This window comes from Falco peregrinus, chromosome Z (assembly GCF_023634155.1).
Source record: "Falco peregrinus isolate bFalPer1 chromosome Z, bFalPer1.pri, whole genome shotgun sequence".
NCBI classification, from domain to species: Eukaryota; Metazoa; Chordata; class Aves; order Falconiformes; family Falconidae; genus Falco; species Falco peregrinus.
In genome coordinates this window covers 14,300,271-14,320,185 of record NC_073739.1, presented here as the reverse complement: position 1 = coordinate 14,320,185, position 19,915 = coordinate 14,300,271, and the positions used below count along the sequence as shown (strand labels likewise).

Here is a 19,915-nt window from a genome sequence, read left to right as displayed (position 1 = left end):
TGCAGCATTAGGCTTCATAGCCAGATGTATTCTTTGTCAGGGGAGAAAAATTTGCTTACACTGCAGCCTGCCTCCACGTCTCTGATGCATCTACAAAAGACACCTGCAGAAATACTGTTAGCCTCTTCCAATCGTATGCAATGGGATTGTTACTCTCTCCTCTGCCTGAAGAAAGTATGAAAAACTGAAGGGGGAGGGCAGGGGAAGTCAACAATCAATATTGCTACAACAGGCAGAAATTTTGCTGTACCAATATTACCACTGCAGCAATTACAAAGACTTATCTATTACTTCAAGAGAAAAGAAAGGATTTGTGATTCATGCTAGTAATTCTTTGCATGTAACATGGTGATTTGCTTTTAAACATAGAATTCTCAAAGCAGTTTGTAATGAGAAAATTGATGCAGCTATATCAAGTGTCTTATGCCAGTCTAGATGACAATTCAGTGACAAAATACACCCTACTTCCCCATCCCTGAAGCCCATTTCTCCCACACCATTGCTTATCTAATATCACTGTACTTTTCTTACCATGCAGCTTAGCGTCTACAACTACACAAACAGCAGTTTACATTCACTTCTCTTCACAGTTCATATGCAAACTAAACACACAAAAATCTGCTTTTTCTAAATTGCATAATTCCTATTTAGACAAGAGATTTAGAGAAATTCCAGAGTTTGATGCCAGTTGTTTGAATTCAGAACATTTAAGTATCAACAACTTTTTTTAAAAAGTTTAATTCCATTGTTCCTCTTGAGCGCTTGCATATTTGTTACATAAATTTTGTGTAGTCATTTACTTTTATTGGAGCTCTGCTTCTTAGAAGCCAAAACTACAATCCAAGACACAGACATAAATCATTTTATGTTCAGTGTTTGCTTTTAAAATCATTAATAAAAGTAATCTAAAAGGCAAATTTTAGCTGGCTGAGGACAACGTTCTTTGGTGTGAAGCTATTCACTGCCTAATATTAAAGGCATTTTGACAAGGGCAATTTTTGTGGTAAAACTGGGAGGGTATGACTCAAAAAAAAGGAAGAAAGAAAAAAAAAGCTCATTTCAGGTCTGTTGTGCTGTGTTAAGTCAACCCGTATGGGCCTGTTCAAGCTGCTTGAGACTGGGTACGGCAGGGGTGAGGGAGCCTGCAGGAATACAGCTGTGTCACTACATCACAGAAGTCTTTTTCCTTTGGAGGCTGTAAATAAAAAAATGCCTCTTAGATGTAAATGACTATGGTGGTGTTCATCCAGCCTGGATTGAGGCAGTAATAGGCGTAAAGGTACTTACCATACACCTGTAAAACTAAACGAAGCTCAAGCAAGAGCATCTTCACTGTTTTGCATACAGTATGTTTGGATACTAACCTAATTCTGTCATCATTAACTTCCTATTTTAGACTCAAACGCGCCTCCATAAACGACGGCCCTGGCACAGCGCCGTTTCCCCATCTGCCCGCAGCCGGGGCTTCTGCCCTCCTTCACAAGCTGCCCTCGGCTTTCGTGCCAGCCCCGGGGCGCTCTGCGGCCGGTCACCCCCGAGCGGTCTGCCCCGGCTGCGCCGCGCTCCCCAGGGCACACCAGCCGGCTCTGCCGGCAGAGCCGCGGCACCCAGCCGCCTCCGTGCAGGCCGCGACGCCGCCGCCGCCATTTTTCCTCCGCCGCCCGTGAGGTAACACCGCCTCGCTGCTGCCATCTGGCTCCCCAGCCTTTCCCCGCCGCCCCGTCAGGCACCCCGGGCAGCCCGGCCCACCGCCCGCCGAGCTCCCCGGGCGGTGCCCGCCGCCGGTGCCGCCCGCCGCCGCTGACGGGGGGCGAGGGCCAGCGCCGCGCATGCGGAGTGGCGCTGCTGAGGGCCGCCGCCGGGCGGGCAGGCGGGCAGCGGCGGCCGGCGCGCAGGTAAGGCGGGAGCGGGGCCGGGGGGGGCGGTTACTGCGCTTTCCGCCGCGGCGGTAGTCGTTGTCGCCCGCTCCTGTCTGCGGCGGGAGTGCGTTGGGCCTCCTCTCGGCTCGCCTTCCCGGGGGATGAGTCCTTTCCGAAGTTGAGACCGGCCCTGCAGGGTGCGAAACGGGCCGACCCAGGCGGGGGGCGCGGGGGTGTAGCCTCTTGGCCGTCGTCGTGTGCCGGCGTGCTGTGGCGGGAGGAGCTGACAGCCCGGCAGCGTGAGGAGGCACGGGTGACCGGCGCTGTCTTTCGGCTTCCCTGAGAAACGTGAAGTGACATTCAGAGCCTCAGACGGCCTTGGCTCGCCCGCTGCCGCCCGGGCTGGGCACCGGCGGGCGGGGGCAGCCCACTCGCTGCTCGGTCGGGCCTGAGGAGCGGCCGGAGGCGGAGGCGCTGTACGCTCCTGCGGTGGTGTAACGAACCTGGGTGGTTTTACTGGGGACATTCGCGGGGCGGGGAGGGGGGAGAAAAAGTCGAGATGCATGAAACGAAACTGCCAGAGGTCTGGCGAGTTGCAGCTGTGTCCATAAGACGGGTGTTACAGCTCCTGCGGTACTGGGGAGGTGTCCTCTGTTACCGTGCGGTGTGCTGCCGGCAAGGAGAGGCGCGCTCAGTTCTGGTCATGTGGGGGTTCGTGAATTTAAATGCATTTTAGCGTTTATAGTTCTCCATCCTGGGTTGAGTTAGTTCGGGAAACTTTTTTTATTTGATATGTTCCTGTGGCGCCTGCATAACTTTTAGGGAAGGTGGAACTTCCTGTTGTCTTCTGAGCCCGCCCCATCAAAATGGAGAAGCTGTAGAGTTGTTGGAAACTTCTAGGGAAAATGTTTGACTATTTGTGTCTACACAGTATGAAGAATTTTCCATCAATACATTCTGTAAAGTGCTGAGCGTTTGTCTTGTACCGCAACACCGTGCATGTAAAAGGTGTCACCATGATGTACAAGGTGTATCTATCATATGTCAGCTGTCTTTATAGAAGTTGAATGTTGGACAGGCTCATCATACTTATACGGTGAGTAAAGGGTATTTGAGGTCTGACTAACATTTTAAAGCATACTACTTCGTTATATGGAAGGTATGCATATATGCTTCCTTCTTGAATGAAGTCTACAATTAAATATGAGGTGTAGGAGTCAGCGTGTTTCTTGAAGTCTTATATGGAAGCAAAAGGAATATGAGATAATAATTGAGTGCAGCTCTAATTTTGGGTTTTTTTGTATGAAACCTTTTTTTTTAGGTAATGTAAGCATTTCAGTTTTACACAAGAGAGGAAGCAGGCATGTCAGCTCTTTGTCCACCACCATCTCCTGCAGTTGCTAAAACAGAGATCTCCTTGAATGGCGAGTCACCTTTATTAGCTGCCACTTTTGCTTACTGGGACAATATCCTTGGCCCCCGCGTGCGGCATATCTGGGCCCCAAAGACAGAACAGGTACTTCTCAGCGATGGGGAAATAACTTTTCTTGCTAACCACACCCTGAATGGAGAAATACTTCGGAATGCAGAAAGTGGTGCAATAGATGTGAAGTTCTTCGTCTTGGCAGAAAAACGGGTAATCATTGTGTCATTAATCTTTGATGGAAACTGGAATGGAGACAGAAGCACATATGGACTGTCAATTATACTTCCACAAAGTGAACTGGGCTTCTACCTGCCACTTCACAGGGTGTGCGTGGATAGGTTAACACATATTATAAGGAAAGGAAGAATATGGATGCATAAGGTAGGTTTATTGTTCATTACTAAAAACAGTAGTCCAAGTTGTCTTGAGCAAAAACAAGAATTAAGATTCTGTCACAGACAGTCCAGACACAAAAAACTCAGAGGAGGCTGACCACTCTACAAGTATACAATTTTGGAGGTTAAAATTTATCAGTACATCAGCAAATTCAAGGCTGGAGTTTTTATCTGGCTGGAGTAACATGGATTATCCTAGTAATACTATATAACCTGTACAGGGCTATCTAGGTGAAATAGGTATCCTGTACAGTTTTTTCCTTTGTCTGAATTTGATACAAATTGTTGCTTTTAACTTTGTTAATTCATGTATTTAAACTATGTAGAATTGTAAATTTACTGCATTGCTAATCATTGTTTTCACTTGAAATCCAGGAAAGTGAGCTGATGCAATTAATGTTGTCATTGTTGTTACAATTTTTATTTTTCAAAAAAAAGGGTGTCAGTGAACAGTTTGGCACGTGTTAAATTGAATAAAACTAATTGGAGAACCATGAAAATACATCTGCTTCAGTACAAATATTTCTACTTTCGAAATTCAAAAAGGAAAATTCTGAAAAATTGCAATTCTTACCTTTGGGTACATTATGAGTATTCCCTTACTAGGTGAAAATTGTTATGTATTTTCGTTTAAAATTAATAACATACTACTAATAAAAAACAAAATCTGTCATCTTCATGGAGTGCAAGTTGTCTTAAAGCAGTAGATCACATATCAGCTTTGAAGTGTATGGCAATGTATGTTTGTCTGATAAAGTTTTTGTTCCTCTTCTGTTTTGAGACCTGTAGTCAGCATACTTTAAACTTCCTTTTTGAATACTCTTATCTGAACTAATTAAGATTCCAGAAATAATGCTGGTGTTAATTTTTGTGGTGATGTTTCCTTTTTGCAACGGGATTAAACTCCATTGATTTTTGCTGTATTGCCTGATGATGGCTGGCATTGTTTTCCACCACATTGGCTCTTGATAGTTCTGGCATTTCTTTTTCAGAGAAAGGATAGATAAAGTTCATTGGCAATATAGTAGAAACACAAATATTTATTTCCTAATCAAGTCTTCTAAAAGCTTGTTGGATGTTTGTGATTTTGACATAAGTGAATACTATCTCATGTTCTTGATTACATTGCCTATCTGTCATTTAGTGTCCTCTCTACTGACACTTAATGTGAGTGGTCAAATAACAATTGTCCATCATTCTTAACTATAGTATGTCTTCGCTTTTTCTGGACCTTGATCCATATCAGTATATTTCCACAGTAGAAATAGCCTTCAAGTGGCATTGAGAATGAGAAAAAAATGTTTTCTACTAGTTTCCTCAGAAATTAGTACTTAAGTTCTTCATTCTTTTTCAGATGTTCTTGAAGGAGAAGTCAGCTGGGTTAGCTGAGGCAATGATACATTGTGAAACAGACACTTATTGTCTCTTTTTGTTTGTTTGTTTGTTTGTTTGAGGAGTATCAAAGATCCCTGCATTTATCTGCAGTTATGCAGCCATACCCAGAAGAGAGAAAACTGCTTTCAAAATGTAGGTTAAAATTGAGGCATGAGTTGTGGAATGATAGTACTGAACTAAAACAGGCCCACTTTGTAGTTTGCATTTTGAGACAGTTCAGCAACTGTGACTACAACGGAACAAAAAATGTTGAAGTCATATCCAAAAGGAACTGTATCTGTTCTGAAATTTCTAATAGTTATGGTTATCAGCTCTCATGAGTTCTGTGTATAGCTGGACAACAGTTTCAGTTTAGAAGAGAAGAAACCTTCTGAACTCAAGGACGAGGAGAAACATGGAAGAGTGTTCAGACTGGCAAAATCAGACAAGCAACTCCAAGCAAGTCATCTATATGGGATTAGAAACCCATTTTATCTAATTCAGTTCTGTGTTCCAGATGTTTGTCTAATAGTTTTGAGCAGTTATATTTCTAAAAAGTGGCTTACACCGTCTATGCAACCTTATCTTCATGAAGACTACTTTTAAAGCAAGGGATTGTCATTGTCAAGAATGTCTTACTTCACTGACACTGAACTCAGGGATGGAGGTGCCTCGAGGAAGTCTGCCTTGTTCCAGTATTGGTTTTTGCAGTTGCTTCTTGTAGATGGTTAGACAAGTTTTATTACTGCTTTAGGGCAAGTTACTTTAGCTTGTTCCCAGTTCCTCTGCTCAATAAAAGTCATGTAAACTCTTCTCCCACTTGAAGTTGATCAACTTTGAGTAGTTCAGTCACAGGAAACTAATGAGTAACAAATAAAAATGCAAAAACCTGTCAGCATCTAGCAAAAGATGTCATTAGTTCTCACAGCATCTTCCATTTTTTGCGTATTGTATTGATTTTTCCAGTGATTAATGCCAAATTCTCATTGTGAACGCTAACTTCATTCCACTGTAAGTTGCATTTTGAATGCAGTTTGCTATTCAGCTGCTGAATCTTGTTTTAAGAACTTTGTCCAGTCTGTTGTACATTGTGTTTTGTGTATTTTGAGGTTTCATGTTTTCTGTACTTGGTTATAAAACAATTTTTTGAAGACTTGTCAATGTCTCAATGGGGGGGGGGGGGGGGGGGGAAAGCTGTTTTTCCTACCCTCCCCAAACAAATAATTTTTCTCATTCTGGATATCTGTTTTTTTCTTGCTGCCTCAGGAGCCATCAGTCTGTACCTTACCCATTTGAAAATAAAAATCCGTACATAAAGTGGAATTCTGCACCAAAATGTGATCATTTGGCATTTTCTTGATCTCTGAGGAGGCAACTTAATGTTTTGTCATTGTCATCACACCCTCCCTTTCCTACTACTCCCAAGCATGTGAGAGGTTTGATGGGGGACAGAGTGGGGAGCGTTGATCTGTTTAAAATGGCATCACTTCCCTCTAATGTCAACTCTTTAAAAGAAACAAAAGACTTGAACATCGAAATTTGAATCTAAGAAGCGTGACTCCACAGGGAAGAAACTGTACCATTTGACTTTTGTGTGCATACATATATAAACAAATACCAGAACGTTCATATTTAACTGCTTCTCTTGCTCAGGAGAGGCAAGAACATTTCCAGAAGATTGTCTTGGAAGGCACAGAGAGAATGGAAGATCAGGTAAGGGCTGTCTGGCTGATACATAAGGCACACCATCATAAAACTGTTTGACCGCATCTGGTGACTGTAGACGTTGGTGCTGCTGCTTATTTTTGGGATCCAGGAAGATACTTTGGACTGACTGATGACATGCCATGCACAGGAGGCAAAGTTTCTGAAGATAGGATGATGGAAGCCTTGAGCAACTTGAAGGAAAATATATTCATCACTTTATGGGTAAAGTGGAAATCTATGAGGAATATTACCTTTCAGAAAAGGAAAGTCATTGACTTGAACTTGAAGCTCTGTAAAGGTAGTAGCTTCCATAGATTCACACTCACTTCCTAACAAGGACAGGTTTTCATTAGGTCTTGTAAAACTTAACTTTTTCGGGTTAAAGAGACATACAGATCTGTCATGTTGGAATGTGGTTGGAGACCTATTGGATAAAACTGTGAAAAGAATTTGATTTCTGAAAATGTAAATATGAAATTGTGGCTTCAGTTTTGTGTCGTAGATAAATCAGATAAGTAATTTTGTATGTTAGTAACTAATGTGACTGGTTTTGGTTTCCTGTCATTGTTAATCCATCGGACTTGGATCTAAAATGCAGTAAATGCACACAATGTGGTATGATCAGATTATCTCACTCCAGATGCTTCTTGTCTAGGCCAAACCACTAATCATGAAAACTAGCGTAGGACCCTGGAAAGACCTTTTAGACCTGATGTTGAGAAGCACAACATGTATTTCCTGTTCATAATTATTGATGAGCAAAGCCCAGGAGGTCTGTGCATCAATATCTGATCACACCACGCTTCCAAACAAAAGGCACTTAAAAGATGTTCTGCATCTTGTAACGTGCAAGTTCGCGTTGGTAGTAACTTCTGATAGTAATGTTGTAAGTCCATGTTAGTATTAAATTCTGATACCACACAATGTGCTTTTACTTCAAGCATTTTGTTTATTGTGCAGGGCCGGAGCATTATTCCAATGCTGACAGGAGAAGTCATTCCTGTAATGGAACTTCTTTCATCTATGAAATCACACAGTGTTCCAGAAGAAATAGATGTAAGTCCTTGTGTTCTTTGCATTCTGAATAAAAAGGTGGCTTTGGTGTTCTGGTTTGGTATCTCTTTGGCAGACAAAACCCCACAGTTGTCATAAATTCTTGCACACTTCAGTTGTTTCACATCAGGTTTTCCTAAGTTGTGTAGGGAATGGTTTTATATAACTGTTTCAGTTCAGTAAATGTAGCAGTACTAGCAGAGTTTTCCATGGTCAGCACTTGGCAAAACTAACTGCATAGGATGATACAGTTTTTAGAGTGAAGTGTAAAGGCTGTTCGATGCAAAACAAAATGAATAGAGAAGTAAATAGTTTTAACATTGATACCAGTTTCAGTGTGGTTTAGTGTTCTCATGGAAGAAGTAGAAGTGATCTCACATGCCCTAATTTAAAATATTCTGAGCAATGTTACAGAAAAAATCCACTGGGAGGAATCTGACTTGTGAGTGGTGAAGAACTTTTAATAATCAAGTGACTTTCTCATTTTCAAAATGCATTGATGGAAGTCAGAAGGTCTTTTTAAAGTTGTGCTTTTTCAGGTAGTCTTACAAGTTAGCTTGAATAGTTCCCCAACAGTTTCCACCTATCATTAAAAACAGAAATCAGTTAATTGGAAGGTGTTGCAGATCCTTGTCTAACTTTTGTTTATATTTACTTGCATTTCAGATAAGTGACACAGTGCTAAATGATGATGACATTGGGGATAGTTGCCATGAAGGCTTTCTCCTCAAGTATGAATTTCAATTTTGCTTTCTGCTGTAGTGAAATGGTTTAAATTTGTGTATGCATATGTATATATACACGTATGTGCATGTGAACATGTATTAGATTAATTTTATTTATAGGAGGGGGGAGGTTGACATGTATTTGGCTTTTTGAGATTTTTGTCTATAAAATGCTGTAGAAGTTGCTGTCATTTTAGAAGAATGGCACTGGGCTAATAGCTGCATCTCTGTAGACTACATTATTACAGAGTTATCTTGATAGTAGAATTCCTGTCCAGTAGAATTTTTCTTTGATACTTAATGTTTAATTTTATAAGGATATAAGTTAGAGTCTTACATTTTTGTGAAATACCAAAAAAAAACCCGGGTTGTGTTTACTGCATAAACTATGAATAAGAATTAATGGTATGGCATATAGAACACTTACGAAATTGTGTATTTCTCTCCCCGCTCCCCCCCCCTGTTTTTAATGAGTAAGTGGAAGCAGTTGCACATGAGAGCAACTTGGTCTTTTCCTGTGGGAAAGCATGTATTACAGATTTTAATTGATTCTGTTAACTTTTCAGAGCATCCCTAGTGAAACTGCATTCATTTATCTAGTGTTTAGTGCTATCTATTTGTACAGTGTCACATATGCTTTCAGTACTACAGAAATTCATGTATTAAATTAACTGATTATTCACAATAAGGTAGTATTTAGTTCCATAGAGAATTTAGGATATAATGAAGTGAAAAACATGGAATAGATTGTTGTAAACAGCTAGAGCGGTTGATCCTACAATGGTGAGCTATTCTTTTACCAGTTGCAGATTTATTGGGCAGGTAGTAGACTGTAGAGTGTTGGTTATCTCTTCTTGCTACTTCTCCCTGGAAATTTTGTCCTGTAAAGAAAAGAATAACTTGGCCATTCATGTGAAGGGTCCAAATATCTGTCTTTTATCTTATCTGCAAAACTTAGCAGCTTCTCTAGGTTCAGATTTCAGGTCTTAAATATAGTGTTACATGGATTTATACATGTCATTGAATAAAAGTTGGATGAAACTGCATATCAACAATACCAACCTCTAAAATAAGCAGTCATGCTTTCTCAGTAACTTCTCAACGAAGCTGAATACCTATTTCTGCCCCAAAGGAAGAATTCTTAAGTATTCAGATGGCCTTAAATTTTACTCTTAGAATTTACTTGGTAAGATAAATAGTAGCAGGTCCACTGTAAAGTCCATCTGCAAGATTTCAGAGTATGAGTGTAGCTATTACAGTCCTTATCAATTAGAGGTGTTTATTAGAACAGGTTAATCACATGCAATGCATCCTTCAGAAGGTAGCATATATGTGTACTTTCGTATATTCACAGATATTGGAGAAAAACTTTTAATGATATCTAGAATTTCTAAGATATCTAGACTTTCTGAAGCTCTCAGCCAGGTGTTGGTTTAAGAAAGTGCAGGGGGAAAGGGAAGATGAGGATAAGAAACCTCAACAGAGGTTTCCTAAGGACAGGTTAAGAGTTGGCAAAGTTAGTCCAGGTGTATTTACTGCAGGCTCCAAACTTAATCTAAGCTAAATTAGATCTGTGCTGCTGGCAGCTCACAAGGCAAGATGACTCAACTTCCGGCATGTCTGTATGTATGCTCACACTCAAGCTTGTGATTTGCTCTTGCCCATGCAGTTACCAGGAGTAGAACAGTTTAGCCGCTGTCTCCCAAAACTGGGTTCTGATCCACAGTTTCAGAATGTTGAGACAACAATGGACAACCATAGGTCTTCTGCCAAGATGCTTTCAAATCCTTCATTATTAGTATGTCTTCTGTTACTTTGATTACTTTATACAGATTCTACATATACAGTTAGGTCATAGCAGCGGACACTTTTGTTTGCACCGTTAACTGGTATTTGGAGGTTCTGAGTGACAGTCTTTTTGTTCATCAAATTGAAAATATATATACTATTGAACTTTTGGATTTAAGCAGTAACCTACACAGCTGTGTGAGATCCTGTGAGTATGGGCCTATAGGTATGAGCCTATATTTATAGTAGGAGCACTTCATTCTTCTTGTGAAGATGACAATTGGTTTATTTGAAAAGTCTGATTAAATGTATTAACCTGTTTGTTTTTATTTGCAGTGCGATTAGTTCACACCTGCAAACCTGTGGTTGTTCTGTAGTTGTAGGAAGCAGTGCAGAAAAAGTTAATAAGGTAATGCACTTTCTAATAAAACCAACATAAATGCTGATTATTAGGAGTGTTAGTGTGTTATTTGGAACAAGGTTTATCTATAAACATACCTGAGATTGAAGAAAGAAGGAATACTGTTTTCTGAGTATCTTATTTCAGCTGATTGGTCTAGCAGTTGACAATTCTGCCTGAATATTGCTTTGTCAGTTGTATTCTGGCAACTATAAGAAAACCAATACATTTAATTTAATTGATACTGTGTATAAATGAGTAGTAAATTAGTCTGAGCTTTTAAAATCAGGTTTGTTAGCTAAAATGTACAAATTGGAGAGGTCTGAACTGGCTCGCCCTGTTCAGCTATGTCAATGGGCATTGTCTGCATACTCTTTAAGAAATTAGTATCTGCACAATTACTCTGGGGAATGAATGTACTTGGCGTCACAAACTGCTTGTGTTTCGTGGAACTTTGAAACTGTTGGGTCTGAAGTCACACACATATGTTGAATCAGGCAAGCTTACTAGAACTTTAAACCATTCCAGCAATTCCAGAATTTTATATTTTTTTTGTAGCCATCTTTGTGTTGACTTCATCTTCAGTCTGTTTAAAACGTAATTGGTAAATACGTGTACAGTTTAACTGGTAGATTTAAAATTTGATTTGACTCAGCTTTCCTGAAGAACCAAAGAGACAAAGTACAGATGTAAACTCCTAAAAACAAGTCATGTAACAACAAAACACTCAATGTCTCATACTCACTGGAGCACATCAGTAGGGAAGATGTTCAGGAGCTTTCGGGTCTAAAAACAATAATCAGCATTAGCTGTACCTCTTAACAGGGAAGAGTATATACATCATTATGATCTGTTTGGGAGGAAAAAAGGTTGCTTTTGGAAGCTGTCATTTCAGAACAAGAAAATAATTACAATTTCATGGTAGACTTTTTCTTCCTATGCTGTTACTATTTTTAACTTCTCGTAAGCTTGTTATGAAATACTTAATTTGACCCAATATGAAACTCTCACCTGCACTTCTTATCCTCTTATATTTTGGTGTAAATGGAGAGTTTCTTGATGCTTATTTTAAGCTTACCCAGTATATGAAGGAAAAATCAGATGAGGATGTTTTCCTTATTCAGATTTCTCCAAGTGCCTTTTTGTATAAAGCTTTCAGATTATATCAGAGTGCTAGTTTCAGATAAATCGAAAGCAATTCCTGAAGAGATACACTTGTATTTACTGTCCATTGAAATATTTCTTAAAGCAATTTCTTTTTAGCATAGTGCAATATATCAGCGTTTTGTTCAGACACGTTTCCCTTTGATTTGCATTTAATTAGGGTGTTACTCTATCCCTTCTAGTAAAAACAATGAAGTTAATTTCCACTTAGGATATTCAGAGACAAATAATGAAGAAAATGTTTTCTTTGTGAGAAAATATATTCCACTAAATCAAATGCGTCTCTACATTCATGGCTGAGTCCTTTAATAAACCTCTTTGATTTTGAGTATCCCTGCAACTGGGAATGAAAAAAAGGGTTTCATAAAAGTGTGCAGTCCTAGAGCCTTTAGATATTGGGCACCACTGCACTTAATGAGAATACCAATACTACTGTGCGGGTAAGGTTCTGTGTAGTTATGTAGCGCTGTAAGTTTTCAATTTATATTGGGGCCTCTGGGCCATGCAATAACGATAGTCCCATGTCCTGAGACCATGACAAAGGTCCTACAGGGGTATATGTGGAGAAGCAGTATATTAAGATAACTTAATTTTCTGATAGGGAATGTTTTTGTATATTGGGCTTTTCTGTCTGATTATATTTTTAATTGTGATGTATTAATTATTGAGCTCTGGTTTTAATTTGTAAGACTAAAACCTTCCTTTGCAGAGAAATTAGTTCTCAAAGTTGATGCCCTTTCTGATATATGTATACATGTATCTGTGTGATAGCTTCAGTGTGAAATACAAACTTAAGAGCAGAGGGCCTGCTGAATATATTATATATTGATTGTAGACTATACATATTATATATTTCGTATTTTATAGTGTGTAGGGCTCCTTGCTGCAGTGAAATATAATAGTCTTCTTTTTTAAATTTCAAGGCACCTTTAGTAAGGTGTGTTTTGAAATAAGTAGTTTGTGACGCGTTATAAAAACTGTGGGGAGGAGGCTTTCATGTGTATTGGCAGTGGTGATGAAGCACCTCTGATCAAATGAACAATGAATGCTGAGACTCAAATTCGCAGCAAAGGGGAACCAGAGAAAAGAAAATTCTTAGTTCTTAGCTGAAACCAGCTAACCACAGTTAATATGTATTGTTTCAGGGATGTAAGATTTGCATAAGATTAAGTTAGCATAATAGAGGAAATGTTAAAGGCTTAAATGGTCATAAAAAGCTTAACCTTTATAGTTCATAAAATAATTAATTAAAAGGCTTTATGGTGTAAATGGTTATAAGTACGCAAAATAATGCATCGATAAGCTAGACGCTAAGTCTAGAGGAATATGAGTCTCAAAATACATCCAGGGTAAATTTCATAAATTCTGCACGGGTTCTTACCAGGAGTGTGCTCTTTGTGTCACAGTGCAATGGTTCTGAAGTAATTGCTTTCTTTATGGCATACTTTAGCTTTCCTTAAATTAAAAAAATGCACCTATTGCATCTTGCTGAACTGGCAGAAAGCATTAGTCAGAAACTAGGTTGTCATGGCTTTAGTTACTGCATAAACACGTTGTGCAAGGATGGAGCCTTCTCAAAGACCTTACAGGCACAGATACAGCACCACAGGTTAAGGCTGAGAGATTAGCAGAATGGAATACGTGTTTGTATTTGGAGATGATTACTTGTAGCTGTTGCAGCACAGGGGTTTGAAAATGCTTTTAGTGGAGAGTTTGAGGAAATTACTGAGGAAATAAGCATGGATGCCTATTTAGGAAATTATGCCTGATTGGAGACAATAGCTGCAGTTTCAATATGGGCTGAATAAAATAAGAGGCTTAAAAGGCTGGGAAAGCAATCACAGTAACTCTTGTAATAGGAAGCAGTAGCAGAGGGTGAAAGTGATTCGTTCTACATAGTTGGCTAAAAACAAACTTTATCAAAAATTACTGGATTTTTTCTTCATTTGACAGGAAGTTGGAGTAATATGGCTTGCAGTTCAATAATTTAATCATGTCACAGCTCTGTGACCTTGGTAAAGTTTTGGCTTCTCTAATAAGTATGATGAACGTTTTTGTACATCATTTGAAATGCCTAATATATTATAGTCAGAAATTGCATATGAAGATCAGTTCATTCCTTACATTTTCATATTTTTCAAAACCATTCTGTTTAATGCAGATTGTGAGAACATTGTGTCTGTTTCTTACGCCGTCAGAGCGGAAGTGTTCCAGGCTCTGTAGAAATGAGTCTTCTTTCAAATACGAGTCAGGCCTTTTTGTTCAAGGCTTACTCAAAGTAAGTATGCTTAGGAAAGTTCTATTCTTCTGTAGTTTAAGAACATCCTTCATTGTATGTGACATACACATGCATACACACATTCATTTTCAATGAAATATGTCTCTTCGCTTGATTTCTTTCTGGCACAGTAGGTTTCTTTGTAACTATTTGCATGTTAAAATTCCAAGCCAGTCTTTTCTCTGACACATCTATTTCTTTAGGATTGTCCAGAATTGTTCCTGTGCTTTGAGGTACAATAATACTTTTTTGCCTGCTTGGGAGTAGAATCCCAAAAGACGTTAAGTTTTTGTGTTGTACGAAAACAACAAAAAAAGAATGGTCCATCAGTCCTACAGTTTCCAAGTATTTTGAAAGGGTTGTAGCAAGGGGTGAAGATGAATAGAAAAATAATGCTTCTTGGTCTAGCGAGCAGTCTAAATTTACCAGATATATATAATACTGTAATGTTAATGGGCTCATGAACCTGATGATGCAATACTGCAATACACAGGTTACCTCAGTACCTGTTTTCACTGTTGTATTGAGGGAATCATCTGCGATGAAGGACTTTTTACTGGGCTACAGCCACCAGTTCTCTCGAGCAAAACATGTTTAAACAAATGGGATCTAAAATTTAGGCATGATGCTTTCATATTGTTTTGTTCCAATATAGCTTTTTGAAAAAAACTAACTAGAGGAATATTTTTTTTTCACTAAAACAGGATGCAACAGGAAGCTTTGTGTTGCCCTTCCGTCAAGTAATGTATGCCCCATATCCTACTACACATATAGATGTAGATGTCAATACAGTGAAGCAGATGCCCCCTTGCCACGAACACATCTATAACCAACGACGATATATGAGATCCGAGCTGACAGCATTTTGGAGAGCTAATTCAGATGAAGAGATGTCTCAAGATCATATTATCCACACAGATGAGAGTTTCACACCTGATTTGTATGTACTCCTGTCACATCTCTCAAAGTTACTTGATTCGAGACAAGAGAGTAAAGTAGTACAAAGTCTGCTTTCTGGTAAAATACATGACGTTTTTTTGCTTTTAAGAAGGTCCTTCAGCTCTGGTAGTTGCTTATGTTTTGGAGGAATTTACCAGTGCCATCAGTAGTTTTGTTGCATTAAATATTACTGAAGCGCATTTTCAGTAATGCTTCTGACCATGTTATGTTAATTTTGTTTCCTGTTTTAATTAGGGGTATAACAGAGCTAAGTGTATTTGACAGCGTCCAATAGCTTTCCTGGGTGTAGTTCATTTCATCTGAAAGTTTTGTTTTAAAATTATAAATTAGCTTTAAAAATAGCAGGATTATAATGCACTCAAGTTTTTTAATTCCCTTTTAATTTCTGCCAGATTGTAAACAGTAATGCCATTGCTGTTCAGAACTGCTGGACAGTTAGCGTCCCTTTATGGCATTACCTCACATGCTGGTTTGCTTTCTTTTCTGTAGAAATGTCTTTCAAGATATCCTGCATCGAGATACATTAGTAAAAGCCTTCCTGGATCAGGTAATCTTTGTTTTTTTCAGAAAGAACAAGAGCTAAAATTCAGTACTTTGAGCCCTAGTAACAGATAATTTAACATGAATAGATAATTTGTTGGCTTGATAGCTCTTTTTCATACCAGTGCTATGCTTGCATAACCAGAGAGAAAAATAATTATTTGTAGTATTAGTATAATACTGAAACTCTTTCTTACATGTGAAAAAGCAATGCACGTTTTCTATTGCTGCATAACAATGTCTTCAGTTACAGTACTGAGAAAGCTACCTGGTTGAGTTTAATTTCAGGTAATTTTAAAAAGTAAAATAATACTTCATCCTAACAGAACTGTAAAACAGCCTAATTTATGGCATGTGAGCAGCAAGAAAACTAAGAACCTTGAGTATATATCTAAAAATCTGTGGTTAATGTGCCCGCTTTTTTATAGTTAAGGCTATGTTATTTGTATATGCTATTTTTGTTTATATTCTGCATTCTTATAATCATTCTTGAATTTCCATGTCTACTTAATTTTCTGTTACAATTTTTAACAGATTTTCCATCTGAAGCCTGGTTTGTCTCTAAGAAGTACTTTCCTTGCACAATTTCTGCTAGTCCTTCACAGAAAAGCCTTAACTTTAATAAAATACATAGAGGATGACACGTAAGTACACAGATAGTAGAAAGCAGGCTCTGAGAAACTTTCCCTGCTCTATTTTACAGCACCGTTTTTTATTTCCTTGCAGGCAAAAAGGAAAAAAACCTTTCAGGTCCCTTCGTAGCTTAAAGATGGATCTTGATTTAGCAGCAGAGGGCGATCTTAACATAGTAATGGCTTTGGCTGAGAAGATTAAACCGGGCCTACATTCCTTTGTCTTTGGGAGACCGTTCTACACTAGCATACAAGAACGTGATATGCTCATGACGTTTTAAAGTTCTCCACTGCTAATGTGTAATATTGCAGTCTTGCATGGCATGAAAAGAAATCTGTCAGTGTGACCGCCACGCTTGTGACAATCATTGACTTGACTGGGGATGAAGCATTAGGAGCACAGTAGCACACTAACACTACAGTCTGCCCTGTTAGAGGAAATACCAGCTTTGCTAGACAGCAGGCGTGATTTTAATGAATCTCTTCTGTGTGCTTTTTTTAACAGTTAAAATAAATGTTACCAGAGGTTCCTTTGCCATGTGGGCTTAGTAGATAAATTTGAACATGTTTAGGTATAAAATAAAGGGAAGCATTTAATTTTTTTTTGCCCAGAGACTTCATTCAGATGTGTGCCTGTTTTCCTCTGTTCTGATGTGTCACTATTTTTAGTGTTTCCACAGAAAACAATACATATGTCCTTTCTGATCATGGGCGTTGTGGAATAGGGGCCTTCTGAGAGTTTCAAAGGGGGTTTTCAAGTATTGTTCTTTTGTATGTGGTACAAGTCTGAAATGTGTCTTCCCTTATCGCCATTTGTAACACTACTGGCTCCTTCATTTAGAGCATTTAAAGGCGTTTGGGATTTTTAATATATTACAAAGTGCTTTTCTTGTGTGCAAACTGTTGACTATTAGCAGCTTAAATAGCAGCACTCTGCACGTGAGAACTGGGTCATTATTTAAGCAGCTTTGTGCATGTAAGTGCCAACCATGCCACTCCGTCACAGACTGTTGGGCCATCCTGCAGTGAAGTGTTCAGCGATCCAGTGTAGAGTTCTTTCAAAACACAGAACAGAAAACTTGTGTCATTCAGCAGCACTTGTCAGTCTTTCTATCCCTAAACTGCTGCTGTTTTTTCCATTGTCAGTTAGAATAAGGTTCAGATTAAAGTATTAGACCTTCCCAAAGAACACCAAGGTGATAGCCAAACTGTCATAAAACAGTAATTTATTTTTTTTTACATTGCCATTAATAAGAGTTAATTAATATGAGTTAATATGCCATTAATATGAGTTAATTAATTAATATTAATTCAGAGATGAGCACAACTGTGAACTAATGTTCATGGGATTTTACTAAGTGAATTTTTGTCAATAATCTTGCCAGTCGTCTTAGTTCATTTTTAGCACGTCTCCAGCTTCACTTGAAAATAAAACTACATTTTCTACTTTTGTGCCAGAACCCTTTTTTCTCAGTAGTATATAGAGCATTGTGGTGTCAGGTTAATCTGGACCCAGTTTTTTCAATTTTGATGCATGATTGGTGCTTGTTACATTGAAATCAGTGTACATTTGTACTGCATGTTTTCTTAATTCTCTTTTTTATAAAAACACAGGAATATATTTGTGCTGTTTTCGTGTAACTTCATTACTCAATATTAATTGTGAAGGAGCTGCACTTGTGATTGGAGAAGCCACAGTTGCTTTGCTTAAATAAGATTAAATTTGCTTAAATTAAATAAAACACTTTTTATTTTCATAATATTTAATAATAATAATAAATTATTTCAACATAACGTGTTATGGTGAACAGGTTTCTGTTTCCAAGGTAGCTTTTTAGTGTCTCTTTCATGCAAAGAGACATAAAAGTTAACAAAATTGCTAACAAAAAAAAATTCACAACTTTTCCTGAAATGTCCAATGTTCAGATTTTTAAAAGGAGTACTGTTCTCTATATAGATGTTCAGAATCCCCTTACATTTTCTGAAAAACCAAAATTCACAAATATTTAGAGCTTCTGAAAGATGTGGAATTGAGCCCCAGCTGCACACCTTTCACACATTATTAGTGAATATAATTGACATTACCTGGTTGAATATGTAATTACAACTTGGTGAGTCTTTCAGGGCTCTTGCAATGAGCTCAGTGCTTCATCAAAGGAACATGTCAGAATGCTGGCATAAGTTACTTGTATTAAGATTCTGTCTGTCTTCCTACCATTATTATTTTCATCTGCATTTTTAATCGGTTGATCCATTAGAGAAGAGTGTGATTGTGCTCAGTTTTTACTGTCATGTCTAAGTTTGTGATAAAAATGTAATGAACACTGCTGAAACTTCTAATGTAGCAGTTGTGTTGAAGTCTAAAGAGATGTAAACATGCTGCTGAAGTAATGACTTCAGCTTCATAGGCATTGGAAAGTTAACAATGACACTAGTAACAGTAAAGCTCTGTGTACTGAAGATGCTGTCACCTTTTTAAATTACTAAAAGCTGGAAACTTTCTCAAGTGCTACTTCTGTTACACAGCTGTCACAAATGCACTGTCACAAGTGCAGAATGTATAGTGAAGTAAATTATTAAATGCATATGCATGTTGTGTTGTAAATCTTGCTCAGGAAACGAAATATTCTAATAAAATTAATGCACAATTTTTGACTTAATTGCTGCTGATTTTTTTATAGAACTTCCGTTCTGTATTAAAAAGTTTTGCTGAGATGATGAACCATAGTCTGTCATTGATAGAAAGTAATCTGTTACATATTTCCATTTCTGTTAACGACTTAGTCATTTCAAGCTGAGACCAGGGTGACTTGCCTATGCCTCCGATGTGCTGAAATAAGAATTTAGCCTCTACTTTAAAGAAGTTTTAATCCAATATGTGAGAATTTAGAAGTATTTTAAGGAGTTCACTTGTATCTAGCAGTCAGTAAATACCTTTCTTCAGGATTTCAGTGACTTGAAGTTGAAATAATAGCGTAAGATTTTTTTCTTCCAGCTGGATTTGAAAGGGGAGTGGTGTTTTGAGCATTTTTAGTAGCACATTTTCCCTGATCTTGATTCCTGCCCTTTGCATACTTACAAAGGTAGCACAGAAAGACATCCACTGGAATGTCTTACTTGTTAGGACCACAGAGGATATTCCCAGTCTAGGTACCAGTTGCAATGTCAATTTTATTTGAGGGCAAAATGGGTATTTTGGTAATGTTCTTATCCCTGAGCCTCCAATATGATACACTGATACAGAGTGCCAGGACTTCTACCCTCCATTCTTTGCTGGGAAAAGGTGTTAGAAAGATTTCCCATTCTTAGGTCTGTGAAGAGGAAGGAAAGTGGTCCAGAATATGAGGGCTGTCTCATACAGGCATGTCTGCTGCCTCTGTTGTCTAATCAGGGCCTACATCGAATGTACTTAGTGTTCTCTTCAACAGTAGAGGCTAAGCTATATTCATTAGTATGCAGAGTAGCTTTTTGCAGATGAATAGAACCTGGCTGTGGTGTTTGCCTCTGTCCTGGCATAGAGCTGCCCTCTGTTACCTCCTGCTTTGGCAAAACACCAAGGAAACGCCGTGGCAGTATGTCCTTATTTACAAGGTTGTTCATGTGATACTTCAGTT

The 19,915-nt window shown here is 38.5% G+C and overlaps 1 protein-coding gene across 4 annotated transcripts; it reads left to right on the top strand.

Moving 5' to 3' along the window:
- The first annotated feature begins 744 nt into the window (after positions 1–744).
- On the top strand, positions 745–18,961 carry C9orf72 (C9orf72-SMCR8 complex subunit). 4 transcript variants are annotated; one of them, XM_055791020.1, is made up of 11 exons: positions 745–1,668; positions 3,181–3,666; positions 6,708–6,767; positions 7,722–7,817; positions 8,481–8,545; positions 10,664–10,736; positions 14,053–14,169; positions 14,874–15,109; positions 15,619–15,676; positions 16,204–16,313; positions 16,396–18,961. In XM_055791020.1, exons 2-11 carry the CDS (start codon positions 3,223–3,225, stop codon positions 16,580–16,582), a joined length of 1,446 nt encoding a protein of 481 aa, XP_055646995.1. In that variant the 5' UTR covers positions 745–1,668; positions 3,181–3,222; the 3' UTR covers positions 16,583–18,961. The 4 variants fall into 4 exon arrangements, with proteins under 4 accessions (XP_055646995.1, XP_055646994.1, XP_055646996.1 ...); XM_055791019.1 differs by lacking the exon at positions 745–1,668 and adding an exon at positions 1,675–1,895; XM_005236015.4 differs by lacking the exon at positions 745–1,668 and adding an exon at positions 2,414–2,955.
- Positions 18,962–19,915: the final 954 nt, after the last annotated feature.